The sequence below is a fragment of the Anas acuta genome, chromosome 3, assembly GCF_963932015.1.
Source record: "Anas acuta chromosome 3, bAnaAcu1.1, whole genome shotgun sequence".
Taxonomy (NCBI): domain Eukaryota; kingdom Metazoa; phylum Chordata; class Aves; order Anseriformes; family Anatidae; genus Anas; species Anas acuta.
Window position 1 is genome coordinate 118,402,056 of NC_088981.1, and position 27,673 is coordinate 118,429,728.

The 27,673-nt window shown below is 45.1% G+C and overlaps 2 protein-coding genes and 1 long non-coding RNA gene across 18 annotated transcripts in view; 1 reads left to right on the forward strand and 2 right to left on the reverse strand.

The window, feature by feature from the left end:
- DTNB (dystrobrevin beta) overlaps nucleotides 1-27,673 on the forward strand; it is a 192,365-nt gene that overhangs the window by 43,106 nt on the left and 121,586 nt on the right. For all 16 annotated transcript variants that reach the window (XR_011095494.1, XM_068679116.1, XM_068679115.1 and 13 more), the window contains 2 exons: nucleotides 5,677-5,843; nucleotides 13,562-13,686. Coding sequence is in view for 15 of the 16 variants with exons in the window: in XM_068679116.1 (XP_068535217.1) it covers nucleotides 5,677-5,843; nucleotides 13,562-13,686 (292 nt within the window). In the remaining variant the exon portion in view is untranslated. The remainder of the gene's footprint in view (nucleotides 1-5,676; nucleotides 5,844-13,561; nucleotides 13,687-27,673) is intronic.
- Nucleotides 15,260-16,161, reverse strand: LOC137855034 (uncharacterized). Its single transcript, XM_068679129.1, has one exon. The coding sequence runs from the start codon at nucleotides 15,896-15,898 to the stop codon at nucleotides 15,275-15,277; it is 624 nt and encodes a 207-aa protein (XP_068535230.1). The 5' UTR covers nucleotides 15,899-16,161; the 3' UTR covers nucleotides 15,260-15,274.
- LOC137855035 (uncharacterized) lies at nucleotides 20,385-27,612 on the reverse strand. Its single transcript, XR_011095495.1, has 3 exons — nucleotides 26,436-27,612; nucleotides 24,075-24,271; nucleotides 20,385-23,471 (listed from the first exon to the last, which is right to left on the reverse strand). It is a non-coding gene; the product is annotated as an uncharacterized lncRNA (long non-coding RNA).

The following is a 27,673-nucleotide window of genomic DNA, read 5'->3' on the forward strand; positions in this document are numbered from 1 at the left end:
TCAAAATGTTCTCCGACCTCGGCTGCTGCATGGCACGTGCTAAACTGCTGCTGTTCATCGTGAGCTGCTGAGCCCAGGCAAGGAGCCTCTTCGATCTGCAGGGTCTGTAGGTCCCAGGATGAAAAGCGGGGTTCTGCAGCAGTGAGTGGAGCAGGATGTGTTTAGGCCCAGAGATTAGGTTTTATTTAAAGACTTGGCAAAGCTTGAGATTTTTTTTTTATCATTCCTCTTATAACTCACATTCAGACTAGAATTTCCCAGCTAATTTTGCTGAAGTTTTATAAGGCTCAGGAGGGGAGGAGAACAAACAACCAAAAAAAAAACCCACACAACCAAACAGCCTCCCTGTCCTCCCAAAACCTTACAGTGCCTTGTCCTCTCTTTACATGCTTTTCCCCCTCTTGCATCCATTCCGTGGAGGATACGTTTGTGAGTACCTGGTTACTTGTCAGAAAGTGTCTTGGCGGGTGCTTTGCATTTGATCTTGATGTTGTTTATGCACCTACTGTATCGTGGGAATTTGTCATTGCACAGGAAAATTGAGCCACAGCAACAGAATGCAGAGCCAAGGAATTTGGGTATATTTTATTCACAATCCTTGATTTAGACCGAGGAGGTCAGGTTCCTTGTGCAGCAAGGTAAGGATTGCTGCTCTAAACTGCCCCCTGAGCAGGCCTCTCTCCATTGAGGTAGACCAGGATGTTAATCTGCTGGAAGACATCTCTTCCCACTCATCTTAATCGTTTCCATGGAAAAATATAAAACTCAGAGTTGGAGCTTGGAGCTTGGCTTCTCCATTACATCTTAGGCACGATTTTCGTGCTGATACTACACACAGCTTTATCAGGAGTGCAGAGTTTGGAGTCATGGGCCTTTTGGGGTAGATATGGCTCAATTCAGGAGGTGCATTTTTATCACGTTGCTAACAGTGTCGTTGGTAAGTGCTTTACATGGGAGCAATAGCTATTAGAAGTTTGGATGCACACGTCAATATTCCTGGCCTGTGTCCACTAGGACAAGGCAAAATCTTGTAGCAGTATGGCTTGTTTACAGATGTAGCTATTAGTACCACATGAAAAAGAGTAGTATAAAGACAGATGTTTAAATAAAAGTTCGTATTTATAGTCATGGCAAGTTCTTCAAAGCATTTCTCCTTCAGCATTAATTCTGTCTTAGCCAGAGTTTTTGAACAACGCGTTTTCTCAGGTCTTCTCTGAAACATTTTAATATAAAAATATTGAATTATTTCATCTGCATCCTGCTTTAGCTTTCTACTTTTATTATCTCCTCTTTGATTTTTTTCTCGTATTTTACAATTGTCATATTTTCATTTTCCTTTAACCGCTAGTCTTTGGAAATGACTCCTACGCAGTTTAATAAAGGCTCTGTTCTTTTCTCCTCCTTATTTCTATCTACATTTTGTTCCTGATACCCTTCTTGCTGTGGAAATACTCTGGTGTACGCAGACAACTTTGCTGTGCTTCCCAGTTCCAACCCAGTCTTCAGTCCTGCATCTATCAGACTTGTTTCATGTGTCTTTAAAATTATGGTGATTTGAAATAACATATCCAAAATATGGATCCCCTTTTTCTCTCTGAAACTTCTTTGTTATTTCATTTTAGTAATCTAACATGTACGTGACTATTGCATTTTGGAAGCCCTTATTGTATGTCCCTATGGGAAAGAGCAAAGACTGGTTTTGGGGTAAGCAATGAAAACAGAAGAAGAAAAATGAGTACACAGAGGTGGGAGTGAATACACGGAGATTTCAAGACAAGGATTTGGGGTTTGCAGCTCAAAGATTGGTGGTGGAGTAGCAGCTCCCATTTTGGGTGGGAAGCAGTAAGAGGGATTTTGCCTGGAGTGGCCTCTGTGGAAATGAGAGAGGCAGGGGGAGGACATCCCAGTGAGTGCATGTAGCAAGCTTAGGAAATAGGGACAAATTTTTGTGTCCTTAGAATCTGGAAACCTAAATATTGCATATATTTTGATGTTGGAGTGTCAGGGGAACAGACCACAGAAAGAGAAGGGAGAAAAAAAAACAACTCATGTCTCCTAGGAGTGTCAGGTAACTCACAAGGTGGCACAAGAAGAACTTCAAATAAATTAGAGATCTGTAGAAAAGAGCAAATGAGAAATATCTGAGATACAGGAGGGAAGAAGAGGAGGAGAAGAAAGGTCACATCGGGTTCTTCCAGTTTTCGATTTGGAAGAATTTAATATGTCCTGATCAGAGAAGAAATGGGAATGAAAAGAGATTTGAATACCGACTTGAGGATTGATGATTGCAGGATTGAATATTGATGGCAAAAATAGGCTGCAGCTGAGGGTTAGAGATTGCTTACAGGAGAAGAATTTTGGAGGCTGGCAGAGTTGGAAGGAGGAGAGGACCCAGCTGTGGTGGGTGAGTTTGGTGCCGAGCTTTCTTTTGGGGCAGTGGAGGAGCCTGAGCAGAGCTGGTGCTGGGGTGGGTCAGGGGACACGGGGGGTCTCAGGACGTGTCCTGCAGGCAGAGACCAGCCACCAACCAATTTTTTGAGGGAAAAACCCAGTTTTCGTGCTGATACTACATCTATATACTAAAAAAAAAAAAAAGAAATGATACTAAAAACTAAAAACTGATACTAAAACCCAGTTTTTGAGGGAAACCAAAAACTTGCAGAACACAGACATGATCGGGCATCAGGAAAGGGAGGAAAAGCCACAAAGAACTGGGTCTCATGATCCTGCCTCGAGCTCCTGGCCTCCCCCGTCCTTCCTGCGCTTTCCATGGGGAACTGGTCTGCTGGAGGAGGAGGGAAGGAGCAGGTTGTCTCTGTCAAGAAAAACCCGGGAGGAAGTTTGAATCTGGAGTACTGGCAGCCAGGAAAGGGAATGACTGAAGTCTTGGAAGCAGCGATGAGTGGAAAGAAGCTTACAGCTCCCACTCACATATGTGGCAGGGAGCTTGGAGTAGAGGCACACCTTCGTAAGAGAAGGTGTCAACAGCAAAAATGTTCACTGAGACAGAGAGAAGAAAGCACGAGCAGGTTATGATGAGAACAAGCATTTCAGAGGCAGGAAGGAGAGAGGAAAAATGGGTTTGGACATGAGGTCTTGCAGTCGACCTCAGTGCAGGTGGATTTATGTGGATGGAAGCATGGGAAGCGATCTGAACAGGAGAAAAAGGGAATAATGTTTACAACATCATGTTTTATTGGTGTTCAGAAATGAACAAAAGATGGGAAAGGAGAGCAGCATCCACATCTGGTCATGCCATGCCGTCTGGCAGTAGCCAAGGAAGGGAGAAACAGCTTTGGGAACGTTATCCATCTCCCTTTCCAAACTATGCAAACATTCTAGAAAGATTTACCTTTTTTGCTTCTTAAAATCTTCCAAGTTTTACCACCTGTGTGGACCAGAAGCTGGTTTGGGATCAGCGTTGAAGAGTCTTAGGGTGAGAAAGTTTTTCCTGATATTCTCGCGTGATTTTTTTCTGATTGCAGTTTAAACCCTTAACTACCTGGGTTTTGGCCACTGGCTCTGGAGAGTGTGTTGCTGTTTTGTAAGTACCTCTTGCATGCTGGACGCCTTCTCACAGCCTGCTCCTAGCTGAGCTGTCTCCTAGATCTTGTTCAGGCCGTTTTATTGCTTTCTCTTGTACATCTAGTTAACCCACATCTTCGTGGAAATGTGGTGGCCCAAATGGAGCACTTCTGACAATCATTCAGTATGTTTATGAAAATTGACCAGTGCTTGACCTGGAATAAAGCCCTTTAGAATCCTGCTCATTAGATCTTACCATTTTGGCAATTAACTGCTCTCTGGTCTTTTCCAGTGAAATTCACATCCCAGTTCAAGTCCTTTCATCTCTTTCCTTCTGTTATGCAAATAGGGAGACCAATGTTGTAAGTAAATTATTCAAACAAAATAAGAAATTGATGACATTTGGTGCTTGTTTCCTATTTTCAAGGTCAATTACTCTGTCATAGAAGGACACTAAGTTGATGTGGCAAGTGTTGTTCATGGCTCATTTCTCTGTTGTTCTTCGGGTGCTTCCAGTAATTTGCTTTAGTGTTTGTTCCACTATGTATTCTACAAGTTAAGATAACATGGGAGGTCAGCAGTTACATCTGTATAATTTCAGCTCCTTTTAAGGATGATAATTGCAATTCTTGTTATGTCCATTTAAAATCCCTTTGTTAGATTTTTCCTCATTCTTTTTTTCCTGGTTTTGTCTCTGAAAATTTGTATTATTATTTTAACCCTCGTTAATAGTTTGTCCCTGTTACCACTTCTGTAGGCTTCCTTTTGAATTTTAGGTTATTGAGGAGATCATATTTTAGTGAAGTTGTTCTTTTATTACAGTCTACTCTTTCCTGTGTCCAAAGATAATTTATGCTTGTTTCTTTAGCATCATTTCTTTAAGGAACTGACAAGTCTAACTCATTTTTCCCATTGAATTTCTTCATCTTGTAGTGTGCCTACTAATTCTCATATGAATTTACTGAAAACTGAAGTCATGGTCTCTCTTCTCCGCTTGCTAAAATTCAGGGAATTGCTCTGTTTCTACTGTTTGAAATAAATCTACAGCTCTTCCTTTTCATTGGTTTCTCTACCTTTGGATTAAAAACATGGTCATCAGTTCTTCTACGTGAATTTCCATTCCCAAGGGGCATTTGTATCATCGAAATCGCCTATCATGATCCCATCGTTTTCTTTTCACAGTGTGATCAGTGTCAGGCTGCTCTTTTTTCCTGTCATCTTCTCCAGAGCAGTTATTTCTACCCATCTGTAACTACTTATGCTCTTGCCCCGTGGCGATGCTGAGCTACTTGCTTCTGATTCACCTTCCCCTTCATTCTGCCATTCTGTTTTCTGTGCCTCAGCTTCGAAGTTGTGCTTGACATATTAAGTTATCTCCCTTACGTCATTCTTATATTCCTCTTTTGTTTATTCTGACCTAAGACTTCTCTAGTAAATGGAGGAAGCCTGTGATCATTGGTTTGTGGATTAAAAAAAAGCGGGCAGGGAGGAAGAAGCCATCTCTTCTCTTTTTTTGTTCAGTCTGATTGTGTTGGTGACTCTGTATTTCATACCTAATTTAACTTTTGTGTTCTTGAGGTGTCACGATTTAGAGGTTTGTTGGGGATTTCTTCAGCTTAGGCTATGGTGGTACAGGAGGTGGAGCTCACAGCCAGTGCAGAGCGAGGGAATTTCCTCAGTGAGAGGGGATTCGGAGCAGAAGCTTGTGGTGGCCTGAATTTGCCTTTTGTGTGGGAAATGCTCTCAGCTGACTCGAGGGCAAAGTGATCCCTCAGACAGAAATAAACCTTTGTGAATATGACTTTTTTGCTTTCCCTTTCTGCTCATGTTCTTTTATGTTGTTGAACTTGCATGGAATTTTCCAGGTCTAAGCATATCCAAAGAGGGAGAAAGCTGTAGAAGAAATACTGAATGTACCAGGTGGTACTGATACATTATCATTAACTTAGATTTATGGTTAATTGTGCCAAAATAATCTCCTCTAGTCTCAGAGTCCATGACCTGATTAGCATAAGAAATTGGTTTAGTGATTAAAAACCTTGGTGTTGTGTTGGTTCTTTTTTTCTGAGTTCCAGTGAAATCTGATGGTTGAAATTTTCTTAAAGTTTTTTTTTTAAATTTTTTTTTCCTTCCTTCCTCATCTCCACCAAGTCTTCCATCCCGTGGAATGTTCGTATTGCCGGTGTGAGAGCATGATGGGTTTCCGGTACCGATGCCAGCAGTGCCACAACTACCAGCTCTGTCAAAACTGTTTCTGGCGTGGCCATGCCAATGGTCCTCACAGCAACCAGCATCAGATGAAGGAGCATTCCTCTTGGGTAATTCACGTTTATTTGTCATGCTGACATAACCACTGCTGTACTAATATATTCTGGAAGTTAAAGTTGTTCTTATAATAAAACTGCACAGCTGGACTTTTAAAGGTTCTCAAATACTCAAAGGGTATAAGTAAGTAAATTGCATTATTTCTGTTATAAATAATGTTACCCATTTATAGATGGTGGTCATTGTATTCAGTGGTGTTTAAAGCATACAAGTCCTTTTCAAGGCCCTAACACATTGTTGTCTTCCCCTCTTCATCACAGTCCTACTTTCATTAAATTTTCCTCACTTCTAGCTTAATGATACATAGAGGTTGCAATACCTTTCCTCCCCAGAAAGGCTAAATAATTAGCACAAATCTTGTGCTGAGGAAGGACCTTTACCCAAGTGTCATCTTTAAACACAGTATTTCTTTAAAAGAGATGTCTGTTGTTGTCATTGTCCTGATAATTGTAAATATATGCATTAAAAACTCTTAACTAAAAAATCTTAAGAAAATCATATGAGAAATAACATTTAGATAGAGGACTACTTGTTAATCACATCTGAAGAAATAAATTACAATTCTAGATTAAAATATATATATATATATTTTGTTGCAAAGGTCCAGGGTTTTTTTTACTTATTCAAAAAGAAATTCAAATGATGGTTGGATTATAATTAGTAATTATCTCCATGAGCAAGAATCATTATAACATGACTGTTTAATTTAGAAAAGGGGGCTAAGTACTGGTTAGTAGTTGGAAAGAGAAGACAGGAAAATTCATACTTAAATATTGTCCTTTTTAAAAATGGCATAGGTTCCAGAACTTTATATATTCTGGAACATCTTATCTGAACTGCTAGTAGACTGTCATTGCCTGAAGAATATAAATCCAGTCTTTTTTTTTTTTAATACATATCTATACATGCATTTGCTCAGCAACAATATTTTGAGTGACCTGCTGACCAGATCAGAAGGAATTACCTGGTTTGCTGATACAATAATACATATAAGTACGTACACACATATTTACATATTTTTTGTAGGTTCTCAATTCAGCAAGATCTAGTTCAGACTTGTGTGGTACATTTTCAGAGCTTTGGAGCCCTGAAACCAAGAATAAGCGTTAATAACAAGGATTTTCATAAGGTCCTTTTTCCTGAAACTCTAAAATGACTTTAATTTTTGGATATGCTAAATATCAAATAGCATATTATTAAATAGCATATAAACAGAAGTTCCAGTAGAAACCGTTTGTTTAATGGAAGTGTTTTGCTGAATGAACACACTGTTAGTTGGGGCCATTTTTGAGGAGGAGGAATACTTCCAACACTTTCCAAAACACTGATCACTTAAAGTTATATATGTGCAGCAGATCTGGCAATCAAGTTGTTCGGTTGGCCATTGTTCATTCTGTTTGCATCTTGTTTAGGCTGCTAAATATAAGTAGTCTCTGTCATCCCTAAATTCCAGGTAAATGTTGAAATGGCCAACTTACAGCGGGGTGTAAGGTTTGGTGGCTGTAGTTTCAACGATAGTTGAAGTAAAGCAGTCTTCTTCCTCTAAATAATGGTGTGTTTCTTAGTTATAAACACCCTTCACTGAGTGGTTTTGGAAGAGCTATCAATAAGGCAAGCAAAGGTTCGGATGTTTCTATAGTGATAACATCTGACTTCCGTTGGGAAGGCATTACGGTGGGCACTAATCGAATGGAGAACAAAAGACAGCCCCTTTTATCTGCCAAGCTACAGGCGAGCAATGCTGTAAGTAGCTGCTAATAAGATTTTGTTCTCAGAATTGCTCTCTTACATTTCTGATTCATTTAATTTCCCACTTAGACTATCTTAAAGTCATAAAACATCTCCAGCATGTTTTTATTCATTCTCCTAGACATGAGCCGAGCAGGGACATGGTGCTGGACTTGCAGGGTCGGGGGGGCTTGGGTTGCCCAGCCTGTGCTGGGGGGCAGAGGAGGAGAGAGCAAAAACCCCAAAACATACCTTTGGAATCCTTGTCTTCAAGCAAGAGATCTTGCTAACCATGTTTCAAATTCAGTGTTTATTGCCTGAAATAAATTCCTGAGCCCTTTGTAACAGTCATTTACTAGACCCTTGTGGTAGAGGTGGACATGATTTGTAAAGAAAGGGCACACGGGTAATGAGAACACGGTAGAAAGACAACTTTTGGTGGTGTATTTTATACTTTCCAGCTTTTTGATTTTATGATGGAAGTGTTATTTTTTAATGGGTGCAGCCTTTAGCAGGCAGGTGGACAAAGACAGGATCTGCAGCCCATAGTGGAATGAAAACGATCTGGCAATGCACAGGAGAGATGCAGTGGGTTTAAACATCTAAAACGTACAGTTGCATCTACTGGTAACTTTGCTATCTTTGGCACGTTTAACTCATTTTTTCAGTGTTATCATCACTAACAGTTTTCCCAGCAGAAAGTGGCCAGTCCATTTGCATTTGATGTGCGTGCCTCAAACCTGCTCATCTCATTCGAGGTGACCCAGAGGACGCAGGGCAGTTGTGGCTAAGCCTGGGTAAGAACATCGATGCTCAGCACTTGCTGTGCTTTCACAGGAGGTCCCTTCCCAGCATTTCTGCAACCTCCCAGGGCATGGAGCTGAATCCCCGGCAGCAGCAAGCTGCTGCAGAGCTGTGCCCGAGCCTGCGCAGAGCAGCAATGTGCTGACACTGCCTTCTGCATCCCAGGGAGCAGGTAGCTGACTTCCAGTGCTGAGAAAAACTCGTACTTACAGGCTTGTGCATTCTTACACAGGCATTGCTGCGTATGTTAGCTTTTGTTCATACATTTTTTTTATTTATAGCTCAGTTGGACGGGAAGATGACTGGTTATTAAATAAAAATGTAGGATCCGGGACAGTCCTCAACTGATATATCAGATCCAAATAGCCAAACCTTGGGTGTTTGGTGTGCATTTGGTTCTAACTGAGGGTGAGTGCCAGGGGCAGAGTGGTTCAGTGGGTAAGAGGAAAAGCATTTTAACTTTTTAAATTTTTTAAAGAGTGTGCAGCACAGAGCAGAGTTTCCTTCAATCTTGTATGTTACAAAAGAGAGCAAGCATTCCAGCCTCTGAGGAAGTTGTAGGGTTTTTTGTTTGTTTTTAAACTTTTTTTTTGAGCTTTCTCTGGAAGCTGGAGAATCCAGGTGTGCTTGCTGGTAGGTATCTTGCTATTTTGGTTATGCAAACTGTATTTAATGACTGATAATTATAAATTTAGCACCGCTGAGGAATGCAGTTTTGGACTTACCACTGTAGTAAGTGCAGAAAACATGTATACCAGCTAGTGCTGTGCCTAGAGAAAGAAGACTTCTGTAATATTCACCTGATCTATCCAGCTCTTGCTTCCTTCTTGAGTTGCAAATTTATTAACATCTATTATCTAGAAAGTTTTGGTGGAAGCGGTGTTACAGGAACAATTCTGGAACTGGTAACTGATTTGTACATAGTTCAGTAGTCCACCCCTGGCAGCGAATTCTATAGGTGTTCAAAGGGCAGGAAACCCCAAAATGTAAATCTGAACCATTTCAAAAAGGGGATCCACTGGGATGTCATTTAATCAGACACTGAATTATAACTGTTTAAAAACTTCATAGATTCCTTAAATATGTATGGTAACTGTTGGTAATTATTATTATTTTTTTAAACAAAATTAATTATTCTGTGCATGATGAAGCAGAAAAAAATGTTTAAAATATTTACTGGTAGACTTGGGGAACAAGGCAAGTATCCTCTGCTGATAAGTCTACAGATGTAAAAGGCTGAGGGTTTACTAAGGAAGGAATTTTGGAAAAAAATAAATAAATTAAGAAGATTTGTTGTGCAGGAAAGCAGGAATTCTGCACGAGGAAGTGTCGCAGTTACTCCTTGCAGCCGCACTCGAAGCAGCAAAGCACTTCTGGCAGGTTGGTAGGATCAAACCATTAGCTTCTCTCATAAACCTTTTGGAATGATGCAGAGAAGGAGCATGTCTTGGATGCCTCAGCAATTAGCTGATCAGTGAGAAGGGAAGGAAAGTTGCTGTATGACTTAACAGCTTGGAAGAAAACCAAAACCATGAGTACAGGGGGCCAGGAAGGTTGCTGAGGTGACTCATGCCCTGAGATGTTCCGTCCAGATGAAGAGCACTTATTTCATTGACGTGCCTGCCTTTTTTTGGATCATCAGCTGCACTTCCCAGCAGACAGACAATGCCCACAGCAGTGCAAATCCTGGTGAGTCATGCGCCGGGCCCATTTAGAAAGCAAAACAAAAGGAATTGCGGTGCTGGCAGCTCCCAGGAGAGGTGTGGATGGAGCTGAGCGTGGAGCAGGATGTTGGCTGCTGGCTGCGGATACTTCTCTGCTAGAAGGAAATGTTAAGTGGTTGAAAGCGTTAGAAACTAAAGGCACCAGACTGGTTTTCCATCTAACTCTGAAGATAAATTAAGATGGTAAATCGGATTCTAGAATGTGTGAAACCCAGGTATCACCGGTGATTTCGTAGTAGAATATCCAAATTCCCGGCTGACTGCGATCCTGATGCATTGGGAAGTTACAGATAATTCATAAAACATAGTTTGCCCTCAGCTATTTACAAATAGAGATTAAAACCAAGAAGAAACAAGGTGAACAGCTGGGGAAGAAGTTGGTAAACATAAATAAATAGATAAAATAAATAAATAAATGGTGGTCATAGCAATGGGCAAGTGGGTGGCGTTATTTGGGGAAGTTTTCAGTGGTGGCTGAGGGTTCTGGTACTGCAGGGCTGTTGGAAGGGTAACGGGACATCCCCCCTGCAGGGTGCAAGATGCCTGTGGGAGACCTCAGACAGAAGGTGAGGACTGGTGACAGCGATGCGGGAGGTAGTTTTTATTGGATATTTCTGCAGTAGAAGTCAGCTAGTTGAGGCGTGTGTGTGTGATTTTTCAGGGCAGCCACGTACCCACGAGAGGCATACTTGCCCAGGCAGCAGCGTGCTCGTTCAGCTCATTCAGCCTGCCGTGCTCCTTTCACTCTCAGCTGCACTGAGAAGCATTATCCAGAAGTTGGGATCAATAGGAATTATCTCCCCTCTGTAATTTTCAGAAAGTGAAGCTGCGGCGGTGGCTCGATATGACTGCATTCTGGACAGCATTGTGTTTGTTTGACAATATAAATGGTGGGCTGGCACAGTAGGGCATGGTGTTTGTTACCACAATGGAAAAATGCTTTTAAAATAGCCTAAAATACTGCGAAGAAGAAGTCACAGAAAAGGCACTGTGATAATGGATGGTCTGTGCAGAAACCAAAAGATAAACAGAGTAAGGAGTGAAGTAGGAAACAGATGAGAGGTGGGGAACAAATGTGGACATAAATGTATGTCGAAAATTTGAACATGAAGAATGCTGACATTTAGGAAAAAACAGAACTTTACTTTTGGTATCATCACATTTATTTGATAACAAAATTAATAGTGCATTATTTGAATTTTTGCTGTGGGTTTAGTAGGAAATAATAGAAAGATTGGATTGTGATTTTTTTTTGTCAGCTTTCAAAATAATTAAAGGCTGATGATCATCTGTACCTTCCATGGTGAGAGCACCGTGCACTTCAACTGGATTTGCAATCTGTTGATTGCTATCTACCAGGTTTCCTCAACACATGAAACCCTCTTAGCAAGTCTTTTTTAGCAGTGTCTACTTAGTGAATTAGCAAGCTGAAGTGCTTCTGAACGCAGCTTTACAGAGCTCCCTCCAGGAGACTTTCACCTGGAGCAGTTAATTATCTCGGCATCCTTCTTGCTGAAGCCCTTCCTGATGAGAGGTGATAAGAATTGGTGTGCACATCGGGAGATTTGTGCGGCACTGCCTGGACAGGGAGAGCCTGCCTGCAAGAGGCAGCAAGACGGATTGGGACGATTGAATCACCCCTGTCCCCTGGTGTCTGAAGGTTTTGGGGTGGCTTGCACTCCATGGCCTTCAGCGTGCATCCTGCTGCTTCTCGGGTCGGGTCTGTGGGCTGGTGAATAAAAATTCCAGAATCTGAAAAGAATTAGGCTGCAAAAGATTGAATAATTGGGTTAATTTCTGAATTAACTTCTTAGTATGAGAAGCAGGCCAGAGTACGTGTTGTGAAGCAGTGTGAGCAGAGAGATGCACTGGAAGCCCACTGCAGCTACCAGTTGAGTCTTCACTGACGTGTACGCCAAGGAACAATGTTATCATGAGTGATTTTTATTTTTTTTTTTTCCAAGAAAGCATCCATCATGAATTCCAAGAGTTGGAGTTCTCGGTTAGCATTGACTGTGAATTGTAAGATAATTGATGGAAGTAATAAACCTTCAATAAACAACCAGGTATCCTAATGTATTAGGATATAGTATAATATATAATATCCTATATATATATATAATATATATAATATCCTAATCTCAGCGGCATCCAGCTCTTGTCTTCTAATTTGAAAGGAGTTTTTTGTCCTTTTTCATTGTTTTCTGATTGATATTACTATTTTACTTAAAACACATCCCAATCAACTACGAAGTGTAAATCCACAACTTCCTCACATGTAGGTTCTCTGCTCAAACAAGCCTTTATTGCCTGTTTTGTATTGCTAAAGCCAGGTTGGTAATTACTGATTGTTTAATTCATTGTTAGGGATTGTTAGTTACTCTCTTATAATAACTGCAAGATAAGGTGTTACTCTTATTCTGGGTAGCCTTGCCTCCTATTTAAATTGATGTTAAGTTGAATTGTAATTTACATGTGCATTCAGAACTGGTCCAAATTCCAAATTTGGAACATCTTAGGGGAACAGCAGGCAGTGACAGGGAGGAGCAGTCAGCCACCCTGTTGCATGTACGTGGGCTGTTGCTGAGCCTGGTCTGAAGCACAGTACTGCCAGGTTACTTCTGAGCTCTGATAAAAACATCTCCTGCTTCCTCACCACATCATGGTGAGCTTGGTGGAAGTAATAACGTTCCAAGACTTATTTTTTTTAAGTCAACATTGGACTTACCATTTTAAATGCATGACCCAAGCCATTTTTCGGTGTGTTTGGCAACACTTGCTGCCAGTCTGTGTCTTCCTCAGCTGGTCCCAGAGTAGTTGGTCCTCTTGTGACGTGAGATAACACATCAAATGAATTGTAAAAGAAAATAAACTGGTTGTTCATCTCTCTGCGTTTCACCTTGGCTTTGCCTATAACGAACAAAAAATCGGAAGTTGTCTTTCAAAAACAGTTAACATAGCAAAGGACAGGAAGGAGAAGGCATAGCTCCAAATTTCAGTTGATTCTAGTAGATTGGAAATGAACACGGTGCTGACAATTGGTAAGGCTGTGCATGCAGGTTATTTACCTGCTTCTGTGCACCACCTTTTTTCTTCCTTTGCCCTCCCCTGAAAATACAACACCTGTGTTCAGAAGACCTTATCAGAGAGTGTAAGAAATTGCTTCGCTGGATGTCAGTTCCTCACAGAAACACCAGACAATTGGTTTATTTCTCAATGTTACATACTTTTGTTAAACTATTTTCATTTTCCAGTATTACAACACCAAAAAACCACCAACTAAGAAAACCAACTTGCTTATCTGTGTAGTTTCTTTACTAATTTCTTAGTATGTTATGATGTAAATTGTTTCGAACTCTATGCTTTTTTTTTTTAACATTTTTGTTATCTGATTGCACATATTACACTGCTCTTTGTAACAGTCAACTCACTTTTGTCATTCTTTTCAAAAACAGAAATCGCCTGCAAAGAAGCTGAGCCATGCAATTAGTAAATCGCTTGGTTGCGTACCAAGCAGAGAACCGCCTCGTCCTATATTTCCTGAGCAGCCAGAAAAGCCACTTGATCTTGCACATATAGTGTGAGTATCCACTTTAATCTACCTTTCACTTCATCAGCGATATGAAACAAGGTCTCTGTGGTTGTGTTTGACTTTGGAACTGGCTAGCAGGAAAGAGCCCTTAGGTCAGTGTTATAAAATTGCAATGCCATAAATGTTTACATGTTTCTCTGAAAAAAAATATATTTCAAACATACTGTTTTGTTAATAGTATCTCGTTAACTAAAAATTGATACAGAATAAGTTTAGGTATACTTAGACTAAAGCCTGACTGTGTATTCTGTATATTCCACTCACATTTATTAGTATTTGCAAAGTACTAAATGACCTTACCTTTTACACATCTCCCCATTGATAAAGTAGTCCGATCCATTTGTTGTAGGTTAAAAAGGTATAAAAAGAACAAAACAATGTTAGGTAGAGGCCATATTTAATTATGGTTAATATTAGGGGGTTTTAACTTCTTGCTGTGGGACCATTGACTTTATTTATCTCACCTTGAGGCTTGCTGTGTTTTTCTGCTAGCCTTTCATCCTAACCTTATTGCCAAACAGATGGAATGATCTTAACAAAACAGCGTTGAACTGGTGTTGGTTTGAACCAACTTGAAATCAGTCTGCTTCCCTCATTTGCCAGTTTTTTCCTGAAAAGTAAAACTGGAGAAAATTATCAAATTCTGGCACTTTTTATTTTTAGTAAAGTAAGCATCCAGATAGATCTATTTTAATGTCCTACAGTCTAGAAAAAAAGTCTGTCTTCTCATCTAGCTAAATATAAGCACGTGCTACAGAGAAGAGCAGGGAAAGAGTAGCAAAAGGAAGGGATAGAATCCCTGAATGGTTTGGGTTGGAAGGGACCTTAAAACCCACCCAGTTCCAACCCCCTGCCATTGGCATGTCCCCTGCCCCAGCCCCATCCAGCCTGGCCTTGGGCACCTCCAGGGCTGGGGCACCCACAGCTCCTCGGGGCAGCCTGCACCAGGGCCTCACCACACTCACAATAAAGAATTTCCTCCTTATACATAATCTAAACCTACCCTAATTAGTTTAAAGCCATTCCCCCTTGTTCCATGACCCCACTCCCTGACACAGAGCCCCTCCCCAGCTCTCCTGCAGCCCCCTTTAAGCACTGACAGGTGAGGTCTCCCCGGAGCCTTCTCTTCTCCAGGCTGAACAACCCCAACTCCCTCAGCCTGTCTGTAGGAATCATAGAATCATAGAATATCCTGAGTTACTACTTCATCGCTACCAGCCTGAAAGACCAGTAGCGGGTAGTAGTCAGTGGGCCGTACCAGGCGCTTGACTTTCTTGGCAACGTCCCTGACCCTGGCCCCAGGGAGGCAGCAGACTTCCCTACGGGTAGGGTCAGGCCGACAAATAGGGCCCTCTGTTCCCCTAAGGACAGAGTCTCCCACAACAATAACCCTCCTGTCTTTCTTGGTGGAGGCAGTCCTGAGGCGTGGAGTCGACCTCCTCACCCTAGGCATCCTCCTGGGAACACTTTCTATCTCTTCCTCAGTTGCTGGTCTCTCAATCTCCAGGGCCTCAAACCTGTTTCGTAAGGGCACCTGGGAAGGCGGGGGCGGAAGGGGAGGGCATCGCCTGTGATGTCAAGCAGGGACCTGTCTCCATTCCTCCTCAACTCCCAGATCCCCTCCCTCTGCCCGACGGCGACAGGGCAGGGGGTCCACCCCCATCTGGGGTGTCTCACCCTGGTACCTCTCCTTGAGGCCCTGCAGGGAGTTGCTCCAGAAGTCTATCTCCCGCTCACACTCCCTGATGGCCCTCAACCTCTCCACCTCCTCCTTGAGCTCCGCCACCATGCGGATCAGGTCATCCACCTGCTCGCACCTCACGCACCCAGTGTCTCTGCTTCCCGCCGATGGCAGCAGCAGGCTCTGACACTCCCTGCATGCGGTGACCTGAACCGCTGCATTCTTTAACGGGCAGTCGGTCTGGGTGTGTACCGACCTCCTGCAGAGCGCTCCGTGCCTGGTGGAGATCATGGACACCCCCGTAAAGAAACCCCCAAACTCGATGGCCAGCAGCACCACAGCCAACCCCAGGGCGCACAGCAGCTCGGTGTTGACAAGCGCGTACTCCTCCTCCGAGAACTCGAGGGGCAGTGAGGCGCGGACGTGGGTGTCCCTCGCCCCTGCGACCGTGCCCAGGCCCACCAGGTGGGACATCAGCGTCAGGAACCGCGCTGGCACCAGGGCCCCCAGGGGAATCATCGGGGCCTCAGGCTCCACGCCCCGCGCTAGGCCGCGCGTTGCCACGGCGAGGTGGCTCCAGCCCCTGGATCATCTCTGTGGCCTCCTCTGGACTCCTTCTAATACTTCTGTGTCCTTCTGGTGCTGGGGGCCCCAGAGCTGAGCGCAGGGCTCCAGGTGGGGTCCCATGAGAGCAGAGCAGAGGGGGACAGGGACAATCCCTTCCCTTGTCATGCTGCCCACGCTGCTGCTGGTGCAGCCCAGGAATTAATTTATGTAAAATGGAGGACTCGCATTTTCATGAGTGTTCAGTAATTTGCAGTTCTGAGAGTAAGTGGAGTCAGTGCTCTTCTAGTTAGATTCTTCTTGAGTGGTTTCCCTGTTGTCACAATATCTGAATGGAAAAGCAAAGTACTCAAGTCTGAATGTCTTACAACCACTGAAAGCTCAGTATTAGGATGTGCTCCTTCGACCTTTCTTAATGCTGTATGATTTTGGCTGTTTCAGACACTCCTTTTAACAGCTGAGACAGTCAGCAAGAAAACAATGGAGGCTAGCTTGCCAAAAATACTGGAAAGGTGAGAGTAGTGAAGCTTATCGTAGTGTGGTAAAACTTTCGTGTGGCTTTCTTCTGTAACAAGCGTAGAAGACCTATAACATGATGTGAACAAGTTGTTACAATGCTAAGCTCCTTAAAAAGCAGCATTTACCAGTTTCTGCTTAGCTCTGTGATTGCTTTCTCCCATTCCTGCATCACTGAATACTTCCCAAGTTTTATACTTTATTTAGTCCTGTGCAGTGAGTGGAGCTGGATTTGACGTAGCAGAATATTGCTGTTCTGATTTTCTCTGTGAGCTTGCAATCACATATTAAAAAAAAAAAAAAAAGTCCATTTTGCAGCTGTGCAGTTCTGTGTTCTCCTAAAAGCAGGGCTTGGTGGATCCCCGGGGACAAGGACAAGGCTGTCCCAGAGCGAGCTCCGTGCCTTGGTTGGGAGGTGTTGTAGAGTTTGAGTCGCTTAGCTTTATATCTGGATTTTCTGTAGTGAGGTGCTGCTCAGCCTCATAGGAAAATCATTTAGTGCTTAAAATTTTCTCAAATCATAGAATCACAGAATCACAGAATCTCTAGGTTGGAAGAGACCTCAAGATCATCGAGTCCAACCTCTAACCTAACACTAACAGTCCCCACTAAACCATATCCCTAAGCTCTACATCTAAACGTCTTTTGAAGACTTCCAGGGATGGTGACTCCACCACCTCCCTGGGCAGCCTGTTCCAGTGCCTAACAACCCTTTCAGTAAAGAAATTCTTCCTAACATCTAACCTAAAACTCCCCTGGCGCAACTTAAGCCCATTCCCCTTCGTCCTGTCACCAGGCACATGGGAGAACAGGCCAACCCCCACCTCGCTACAGCCTCCTTTAAGGTATCTGTAGAGAGCGATAAGGTCGCCCCTGAGCCTCCTCTTCTCCAGGCTGAACAAGCCCAGCTCCCTCAGCCGCTCCTCGTAGGACTTGTTCTCCAGGCCCCTCACCAGCTTCGTCGCCCTTCTCTGGACCCGCTCAAGCACCTCGATGTCCTTCTTGTAGCGAGGGGCCCAAAACTGAACACAGTACTAGAGGTGCGGCCTCACCAGAGCCGAGTACAGGGGGACGATCACCTCCCTAGCCCTGCTGGTCACGCTGTTTCTGATACAAGCCAGGATGCCGTTGGCCTTCTTGGCCACCTGAGCACACTGCTGGCTCATATTCAGCCGACTGTCCACCATCACTCCCAGGTCCTTCTCTGCCTGGCAGCTCTCCAACCACTCATCTCCCAGCCTGTAGCTCTGCTTGGGGTTATTGCGCCCCAGGTGCAGGACCCGGCACTTGGCCTTGTTAAACTTCATGCAGTTGACCTCAGCCCATCGGTGCAGCCTATCCAGATCCTCCTGCAGAGCCTTCCTACCCTCGAGCAGATCGACACACGCACCTAACTTGGTGTCATCTGCGAACTTACTGAGGGTGCACTCAATGCCGTCGTCCAGATCATCGATGAAGATGTTAAAGAGGACCGGCCCCAGCACCGAGCCCTGGGGGACGCCACTAGTGACCGGCCTCCAACTGGACTTGACTCCATTTACCACGACTCTTTGGGCCCGGCTATCCAGCCAGTTTCTAACCCAACGAAGCGTGCGCCAGTCCAAGCCAAGAGCAGCCAGTTTCTTGAGGAGAATGCTGTGGGAGACGGTGTCAAAAGCCTTGCTGAAGTCAAGGTAGACCACATCCACAGCCTTTCCCTCGTCCACCCAGCGCGTCACTTTGTCGTAGAAGGAGATCAGGTTCGTCAAGCAGGATCTGCCTTCCATAAACCCATGCTGACTGGGCCTGATCGCCTGCTTGCCCTTCAAGTGCCGCATGATGACTCCCAAGAGGATCTGCTCCATGAGCTTCCCTGGTACTGAGGTCAAACTGACCGGCCTGTAGTTCCCCGGGTCAGCCCTCCGGCCCTTCTTGTAGATGGGCGTCACATTTGCTAGCCGCCAGTCAGCTGGGACCTCCCCCGATAGCCAGGACTGCTGATAAATGATGGATAGGGGCTTGGCCAGCTCCTCTGCCAGTTCTCTCAGTACCCTTGGGTGGATCCCATCCGGCCCCATCGACTTGTGCACATCCAAGTGCTGTAGCAGGTCACCAACCAGTTCTTCGTGGATGGTGAGGGCCACATCCTGCTCCCCGTCCCCTTCCACCGGCTCAGGGTACTGGGTATCCAGAGAACAACCGGTATTGCTGCTAAAGACTGAGGCAAAGAAGGCATTGAGCACCTCCGCCTTTTCCTCATCTCTTGTAACTAAGTTTCCCCCCGCATCCAGTAAAGGATGGAGATTCTCCCTAGTCCTCCTTTTTGTGTTGATGTATTTATAAAAGCGTTTTTTGTTATCTTTAACGGCAGTAGCCAGATTGAGCTCCAGATGAGCTTTGGCCTTCCTAATTTTGTCCCTGCACAGCCTCGCTACATCCTTATAGTCCTCCCTAGTGGCCTGCCTACTTTTCCAAAGATTATAAACCCTCTTTTTTCTCCTAAGCTCAAGCCACAGTTCTCTGTTGAGCCAGGCTGGTCTTCTTCCCCGCTGGCTCATCTTTGGGCGCATGGGAACAGACCGCTCCTGCGCCATTAGGATTTGCCTCTTGAAGAGCGCCCAGCCTTCCTGGACCCCTCTGCCCTTCAGAACCGCCTCCCAAGGGACTCCACCAACTAGTGTCCTGAGCAGCCCAAAGTCAGCCCTCCGAAAGTCCAATACAGTGGTTTTACTGGTTCCCTTCCTGGCCTCGCCAAGAATAGTGAACTCCACCATTTCGTGGTCACTCTGCCCAAGACAGCTCCCGACAATCACATCCTCCACCAGTCCTTCTCTGTTTGTGAAGAGAAGGTCTAGAGGGGCACCACCCCTGGTAGGTTCACTAATCAGCTGCGTCAGGAAGCTATCTTCCACTTTCTCCAGAAACCTCCTAGACTGCTTTCTCTGGGCTGTGTTGTGCTTCCAGGATATGTCAGGGAAGTTGAAGTCCCCCACGAGTACAAGCGCTTTAGATTTCGCAACTTCTGTCAGCTGCCTGTAGAACTCCTCATCCGTCTCCTCATCCTGGTTCGGCGGTCTATAGCAGACCCCGACCAGGACGCTAGCCTTGTTGTCCCTGCCGATCCTAACCCAAAGGGACTCGATCTTGTCACTCCTAGCCTCGAGTTCCACAACATCGAAAGACTCTCTAAGATAGAGAGCCACACCGCCACCCCTTCTGTGCTGCCTGTCCCTTCTGAAGAGCCTATAGCCAGACATTGCAGCACTCCAGTCATGAGACTGGTCCCACCACATCTCCGTGATGGCAACCAAGTCGTAGCCTGCCCGCTGCACGATGGCTTCCAGCTCCTCCAGTTTGTTACCCATGCTGCGTGCATTGGTGTAGATGCACTTCAGCTGGGCCTTTACCTTATCCTCCGGCCTTGCCATTGCTCCCCCTGGCACAGCCCCAACAATCCTTGCTTCGGCCCCATCCCCCTTCTTACCTAGTTTAAAGCCCTATCAATGAGCCAGCTCCTGGCCAAGGATCCTTTTTCCCCTAAAGGATAGGGACCCATCTACGGCCATCAGACCAGGTGCTGAGTAAAGTGCCCCATGGTCGAAAAACCCAAGATTTCTGCGTAGGCACCAGCCCCAGAGCCACGTGTTTAACAGGTGGGCTTTCCTTGTCCTCTCTGTACCCCTCCCTGTCAACGTAGGGATAGACGAAAACACCACCTGCACTCCCGCTCCGTCCACTAACCGTCCCAGCCCCCTAAAGTCTCTTTTGATAGCCTTCAGGCTTCTCTCTTCAATGTCATCACTGCCCGCCTGGACTATCAGAAGAGGATAATAATCAGTGGGTCGTACCAGGTTGGGAAGCTTCCTGGCAACGTCCCTGACCCTGGCCCCAGGGAGGCAGCAGACTTCCCTACGGGTAGGGTCAGGCCGACAAATAGGGCCCTCTGTTCCCCTAAGGACAGAGTCACCCACAACAATCACCCTCCTGTCTTTCTTGGTGGAGGCAGTCCTGAGGCGTGGAGTCGACCTCCTCGCCCTAGGCATCCTCCTGGGAACACTTTCCACCTCTTCCTCAGCTACCGGTCTCTCAATCTCCAGGGCCTCAAACCTGATCATGAAGCATCACGAACCCATTCACAGTTTTCTGTGCTGCTTCCAAGCTGATAATGATTGGCATTCACAAGAGACAATTAGGAGTGTACAATGCAATGCTTTTACATTTTTTTAGTATATATAAAGGTGATGGAAAAAGCTGCTTGAGGGTGCAGCAGGGGCTTGGAGGGTGTGTGGGGCTTGCAGCTGTGTGGGCACATTGCATGACACCTTCTGCAGGGGCTGGGACCGTGTCCCAGCTCGGGGATGTCTGCTGCCCGCTGCCAGCTTCAACACAGGAGGGATGCCCGAGGGACCAAGCGCTGGGGACCACTGCCTGATTCAGGCACGGCGAGAGCACCAGAATGGTCTGATGTAAGAGCGGTGCAAGTAGATGGCATGTGGAATTTGTGTCAACTGCTAAATCACAGGAAAACAAAATGATTCTCTACTTAAAATGAACATAAAAATAAAATATATATATATTTTTTTAAGAGTACCACCTTTGAGGTTTTCTATATAAGCTGGAATTTCTTGAAAATAGAGGTAACACTTTTTAAGCATGAAAAAGGACATATCTGGTGGAGATTCTGTCCTAGAGAATTCAACTTCAAAAGAGGAATTGCTCAGGGCTACAATGAGTCATTATTTAGGTGTAAGTGATGGTGACCTGATTACATTTGTTGCATGTAAATGAGGTACACAGCAGCATCTAGCAGTGCTTCAGGAGAGTCTGTCTTGCAAAGCTGGAATCAATGTCAGCTGAGTAAATAATGTGAACATAAAAATATTAATAACTAGGAGCTGTTTAAGAATACTTGGCCAAGTGACCCCAGGCAAAAAAGACTTGGAAGGGGAGCAAAAACCATTTATACAGCTGAAGGGGATGAGAAAAGGCAAAGATTGCGAGCAAAGAATGGAAACTGGGAGTTCTGCTGTGTAGAAGGTGGATTTGAAAAAAAGGATTACAAAGGGGAAAGAGAAATGGCCTTACATTATTAGTATAAACAATAAAAGCCAGTAAGAATGATATTGGCCTGTTGTTGCATTTAAATAATAATGATAAATTGTTCAGTCGTAATGGTTGAAGTTACAGGAAAATAGTTTTCAGATGGTGGTTTGGCTGGTGCGAAGGCAGCGATTGTGCAATATGCTGATGGTCTCAGCCATCTGTCAGAGGTAATTCAAAAGGATGTGGAATTGCACCTTCTACATTTTCAGCCCAAACTGCATTCCGAAAGAGGAGCAAAATTTCTTAGTTTGGCTGCTTGCTGCTGGTCGTTGCCATGTCTTGGAGCAGTTGGAAAGTTCCCAGAGCGCTGGAGGAAAACGCGCGTTATTTCTTGAGTGAAGTCAAGCAGGGCAATCTCTGACACGTTCCGTTTACCAGCTTGCCTTTGATGGTGAATACAATCACTGAGCAGCAGATAAGCTGTTTTGTTGATCTGTAAATAAGAAGGTAACTCATGCCCGTCAGCACACACAGCCTTTTGTCAATTCGGTGTAGTCAGACTCAGCTTCTAGTTTTTGATTAGATTAATTTTGATTAATAAAGTGATACTGTTGAAATAATGCATTTACTATGAGCGCTGCATAATTTAGAAAGCAATCCTCGATGTAGCAGGCATACAGCAGATTAAAAGCAACATTTGGCTAGGTGGCCTCAATATAACTGAAAAAGAAACCGCTGCACAGGGCGGGCTTTCACGTGGAGTTCTGCAGGGACCTGGCCTCGGTGCTGGTAAGGGTTGTTTGAGTGGCCAGGAGGAAAAAAATGCAAAATCCCTGCTGGTAGGCTGGGTAGGCAAATTAGAAAACCCTTGGAGGAATGATGAGGATTAAAAGGGTGGTATGCAGGGAAGAATGACTCCAAAATATTTTGGAGGTTGTGGCATGTAGTTGCCTGAATGTGCATTTTCAGGGCAATTTTATAGCCAAGGAGGCTACTGTGATACGAGTGCGAGGAGGAGGCTTCACCCTTGCTGTTCGGTGGTGGCATGATCCGTGTCAGAAAACTTGGCAGTGACACAGGACCTACGGTCAGGGTGGGTGCTGGGAGGCCGAGGGGGTGAAAAAGGTCAATGAAAATGATAAAAGGACTGGGAGTGGATATTGGAGGATGCGTAGCCTTACTTTCAAACACTCAGGTAGCTCAAGTAGTGGTAGTATAACACACAGAGGAATGATTTGGTATTTCTAAAAATATCTGTCCTAGGGAAATGAAAAATAATCCCAGGGAGCTTGAGCAGATAAGCTTATCCAAAAGGCACTGACCAGAAGTTGAAGCTAGACAAATTCAGAATAAAAATAACAAGAGTGTTTTTAATAGTGAATGTAAGTAATTAATCATTAGAATAGATGAGCAAACTGAAAAGTGGCAGAATTGCCTGCCACTGAAAATTTAAAAACCAAAAGGAGAGCAATTTTAGTTCTGTAAGAACGCCGGTCTCTTTTACCTTCTGTGTTTGACAGACACCTCTTACTACGGTATTTCCCTATCGTTTTATGATCTATGAAAAATGTACACAGCAATTTCAATGTAGCCAGTCAGGAGCTTTACAGAATCCTCTGAAAGAGCACCGTATGCATGCTCCATCAGGCAGTCATGGGTTTGCTTTATATTTATTTATATTTATTTATATATTTCCCAAAATAAGTGGATGTTTCTCAAAGTGCCTCTCCTGCTCTTTACCTGAATCCCTGCAGCTGTGCTGGGTCAGCACTGTTACAATGGAAATTTGTTCCTCCTGCTAGGTCAGTGCTTTCTGCGCCCTTATCTCTCTGCCTGCCTCCTCCTCCAGGTTGGGAGCTGTGCCTAGGTGCGAGGTGCCAGGCTGCGGTGGAGTGATTCTGCTTGAATCATCTTCTTTTTTGGCTTTTGGCATACTTGGTTTTCTGAGTAGGGTTGCTGGAATCCACAGGCTCCAAAGTCTCTCCCCCATCTAAATGACAGGAAAAAAAAATTAATAGGCATTGAAAAGCCCCTCGTCAGTTTACACGTGATAAAGCAGAGATTGTACGTGACATGAATCAGTTTTCATGAGAAATCCGTTAAAGTTTTCCTTCACCATGGTGTTATTTCAGATTACAGCTGGAGCCCTTCCCCTGGCTCCGGACCCATCAGTGTGTAAAACCTCTGCTTTAAAGCCTGTATTTCAGATCGTTGTCTGAGCCCTGAGCTGCTCCTCCTCCCTTTCTTCCAAAAATCAGTGTTTTCACCAGAGAGAGGTGGCGTGTCACCTCCTCAGCCGCTGGTGAAGGTGGCTCTGTGCTAAGGCATGATGGCACGGGCTGTGACAGCTGGAGAGGAAATGTCCCACCCTGAAATCATGTGAAAATGTGATGAGAAAGCATTTGCAGGGGGCCACGGGGTGTTCAGGGAGAATATGTGCTATCGCTGGTAGGTCTACCAAAAGTTGGGGGTCTCGTGTGCATGTTGGTGTCTGTGCCCTGTGGTCACTGGGGGCAGAGAGTTTGGGGGCACTGAGTCCTGCTGATGCCCCAGCTCGGCTGGAGAGCCACATCCACTGTGATCTGCTGCAAACCTTGGGCTGAGGCTGTCGGTCCACAGCTCGCTCCTTCCTCCATGTAAGCCTTCAGCACCTGCAGCCGACACACCGATGCTATCCAGATCTCACCGACCCATGGATGTCAGGGCAGGGTGCTGCTCTCCTCGGGGTGCTGGGGCTCCTCCTGGCCTGGATGCTGCAGTCAGGTCTGGACTTGGCCTTTCAGAGCCTGCCTGGAAGAGGGGAACATGTGTTGGTAATAGTTACTCGTATTGCTAACATTTACCTTCCATACAGCGGGGCAGGAAGGGGATATTCGGCTGTGTGGGAGATGCTGTGGCTGGCACCTGCCAGACTAACTTCTAATTCTTCCTGTTATGCTACTTTATTTCCATGTCATATTAAGTTTGAATTTTAATTGGATTCTGTTTCTAGCAAAATGACTCTTCATAGGTTTACCTGACTTCAAAACAGGACCAAGAGCATAGGTTTAACTCTTGGAAAAAGGAAGAAATGAGTGAATTCAGAACAGAGCGTGGTTCTGCATAGCCTGCTTACTGTAAGAAATCAGAGCGACCCTGTGGCTCTTTCAGTAGTGGTAAAACCAATTTAGGTTTGACACTGGATATATTGAAGTTCTGCAATGATAACGTATGAAGGGCTTAACTTTGGACATGAAAATAACCTTTATAAGATCTTGGTGAAGAGTTATGGTAAGAATAGCAGTCTGTGGGTTCCAGATGCTTTAGACCATCGGATGTGTGTTGCCAGGAGTTTTGCCCTGTGTGACAATCCAAAAACTGTTTATTGACTGTTCCCTCGTTTTCCCCAGGACACCTCAGGCAGCAACGACCTGGGGCTCTTTCATTGCTTCAACCCAAAACCCCGGGGGCAGCGATGATCCCTCAAAAGCCACATTCCTTTACTTGTTGCTACTGCTGTGAGCAGCTCTACTGAAAAGCTTGAAAAATAAGTGGAAGCCAAAAACCGATGTGCTTACAAAACTGGTTCTTGGCCCTGACCCCCCTCTGCAGCACAAACAGTGGGGCTAAAACATCCTCAGCCAATTTAGTGAGTCTGCTTTGGGTGGAAATCTTTGGAAATCTTTTCTTCATCTTGCAGTTGCCAGAAAGCTCAGAGGGTTAGAGGAGGAAGAACACGCTCCCCTCGTGTCAGCAGGCAGGGGGAAGGTGTGCGATGTGATGCTGAGCAGAGGCAAAATGCTTCGCTGTTTTTGTCTACATGGAAACCCTCAGGAGCCCAAAGCCACCCGAGTTTACAACAGACTTGATAGACAGGAGTCAGGGCTACGCAGGGTTTCCAGCCCCTCTCGGAGAAGCCCATCCAGCCTTGCTCAGGGGCCAGTCCTCTCTGAAGGGCTGTGGATAAAGGGAATCCAGTGGATTTCGGGTATCTGGATTTTCTAAAAGCCCTTTGAAGGATAATTTGTCAGAGCCTATTAAAGAAGATAAGTTACTGTGCGATTGGGATAAAGGTCTTCTGATGTACTGAAAAGTCCTAAAGGTTAGGGAAGCAAAAGGTGGGGGTTAGTGGATGTTTTTTAGGGTGGAGGAGAGTTGGTGGTGGGGTCCATAACAAATCTTCACAGGACTCTACTGTTGGCACAGCAGTGATGTTCTCGAGAACATTTTTGTGAAGTGTTACAGAACACTTTGCTGCTGAACCTGCCTTGCTCTGGATGGGAGCAGCAGCAGATCTGCTTAGCAGCATCTTGGTGCTCCTTCATCCTTGCTCTGAGGCTTGTCTGTCAGGCTGCTGGATGGCAGTGAAAACTGCAAACAAATCCCAGGTTTCCTCACGCTTAGGGAAGTTTTCAGAAAAACCTTCCTCTACGAGCTTTGTGGCCTCCAAAAACTCCACGGAAATATAGGTCCTTTCTCCTAGAAGCCGGGGCTGCTGATCCAAATCATCTAAATATATTAAATAAAATTTCAGTGAACACAAAGGAACAAGAAATATGCTTAGGTTGCCAGTATTTATTGCAAACATACATCAAAGATGACTTTTTATAGAAGTTAAGGTCAGGTAACATTAAATCAGCCGCTCTTACTGCCTGTATCTCATTGATCATTAAATGTCACCACCTTCCTTCTGTACCGAGCCAAGTAATTTCTGTTTGGGAAAGGCAATCTAACATAAAAACTCAATTTTGAGAGGTTATAAAGGCAACATTTCTTGAATAGTAGCTTGTTTGACTGAGTAGTCATCCTTCCTGTTAAATTCTTTTAACATCAAATATTTCAAAATTTTCACTTAAACTATGTTCCATTCCCAGCCCTTGCTCTGTTTTTCTTTCTCTGCTGATCTACACAGCCGTACATCTCTGTGTGTGTGCTCCAGGAGCAGATGAGCTGTGCTGCCAGCAGATTGCCTTACCTGTCAGCTATGGTCCGTGATGCTTTTTGTAGTCACGGCTTTCAGAGGCGCAGCTCTATTCTCTGAATCAAAGTCTGCGTGTTTATGCCACAGATGTATAACCTAATATTTGGCCTTATTTTATAGTTCATTTTAACAAGCCTAACTTAGCAAGTGATGTGGATTAGTCTTTGCGATTGCCATTTCATCATTATTTGCTGCTTTATGAACCTATCTCGTCTCCAAAGTTTATCAGGGCTAATTTTCCGTGTACTTCAAATCCGTAGTCAAAAGTCTCAAATCTCGTGCAGTAGCTGTAAAAATCCACCAAGATGATTTGATTTCAGAGAGAAAGAACTGACGGTTTTGACATCTGGCAGACCTTATTGCATTCAGAAGGACCTTCTTTATATCATATAGCTCGTTTTCAATCAGACCCTTTCACAAACTTTACACCAAATTCCCGCATCCATGCGCAGCGATCCCCGGCACCGCCGCGCGCTGTGCGGCTCCTCGGACGGGCAGCGGAGCGGGGATGAAATGCGATGAAGGAGCAGGAGGCGCGGGGTAGGAGCCGAGTAGCTTGAGCCATTGTTGTAGCATCCGAGTGCTGAAGTTACCCGGAGGAGCTGCCGAAGCCTGCAGCGCTGAGCGAAGCCGCTGGGGCTTGCTCTGATTTCCAGCAGCCGCCTCTGCGCGCCTCGCGTCCCCGCTGCCAGCCCGCGCCTGCGTCCGCTGCTGCCGTGGGAACTGCCGCTGCTATAGGATAATCCATCAGCGCCTTTTCTGAGTTCAGGACGTTTTTCCATAGAAAAGGAAGCCAAAAGCGTGCCTGTAATGCCAGAGCCCCGGTGAGGTCGCGGTGACGCTGCTCCACGCCAGCCGCAGGAGGCACAGGTGGGTCCGTGCTGTGCCGGAGCGGCCGGGGGGCTCCCATGGGATCCTGGTGGGGATGGGGCCAGCAGCAGGGTGGGAGGGCTCGGGCTCGGGCTTTTCAGCTCCATCCCAGGCAGCAGGGAGCCTGCATTCCTTGCATCACTGCCTGGTGCCTCCCTTTGGCTGCCGGGAACAGGAGGGAGAGCAGCCCGGTGTCCTTCCAGGCTTAAGGGGGAGGCAAAGATAAAGGAGATGATGGAGAGAATTGCTCTTATCTGAGTTGGGAGTGGTGGGAAAGGAGAGCACACGACCTCTCTGTGTGAGTGCCTCCCCCACTGGTACGGGTCACAGCCAAAAGCAGCCAAGAGAAACTTGCTTTCTGC

What these genes read in the sequence shown, in the direction of transcription:
- LOC137855034 (XM_068679129.1), bottom strand. Translation starts at nt 15,898, where the DNA reads ATGATTCCCCTGGGGGCCCTGGTGCCAGCGCGGTTCCTGACGCTGATG.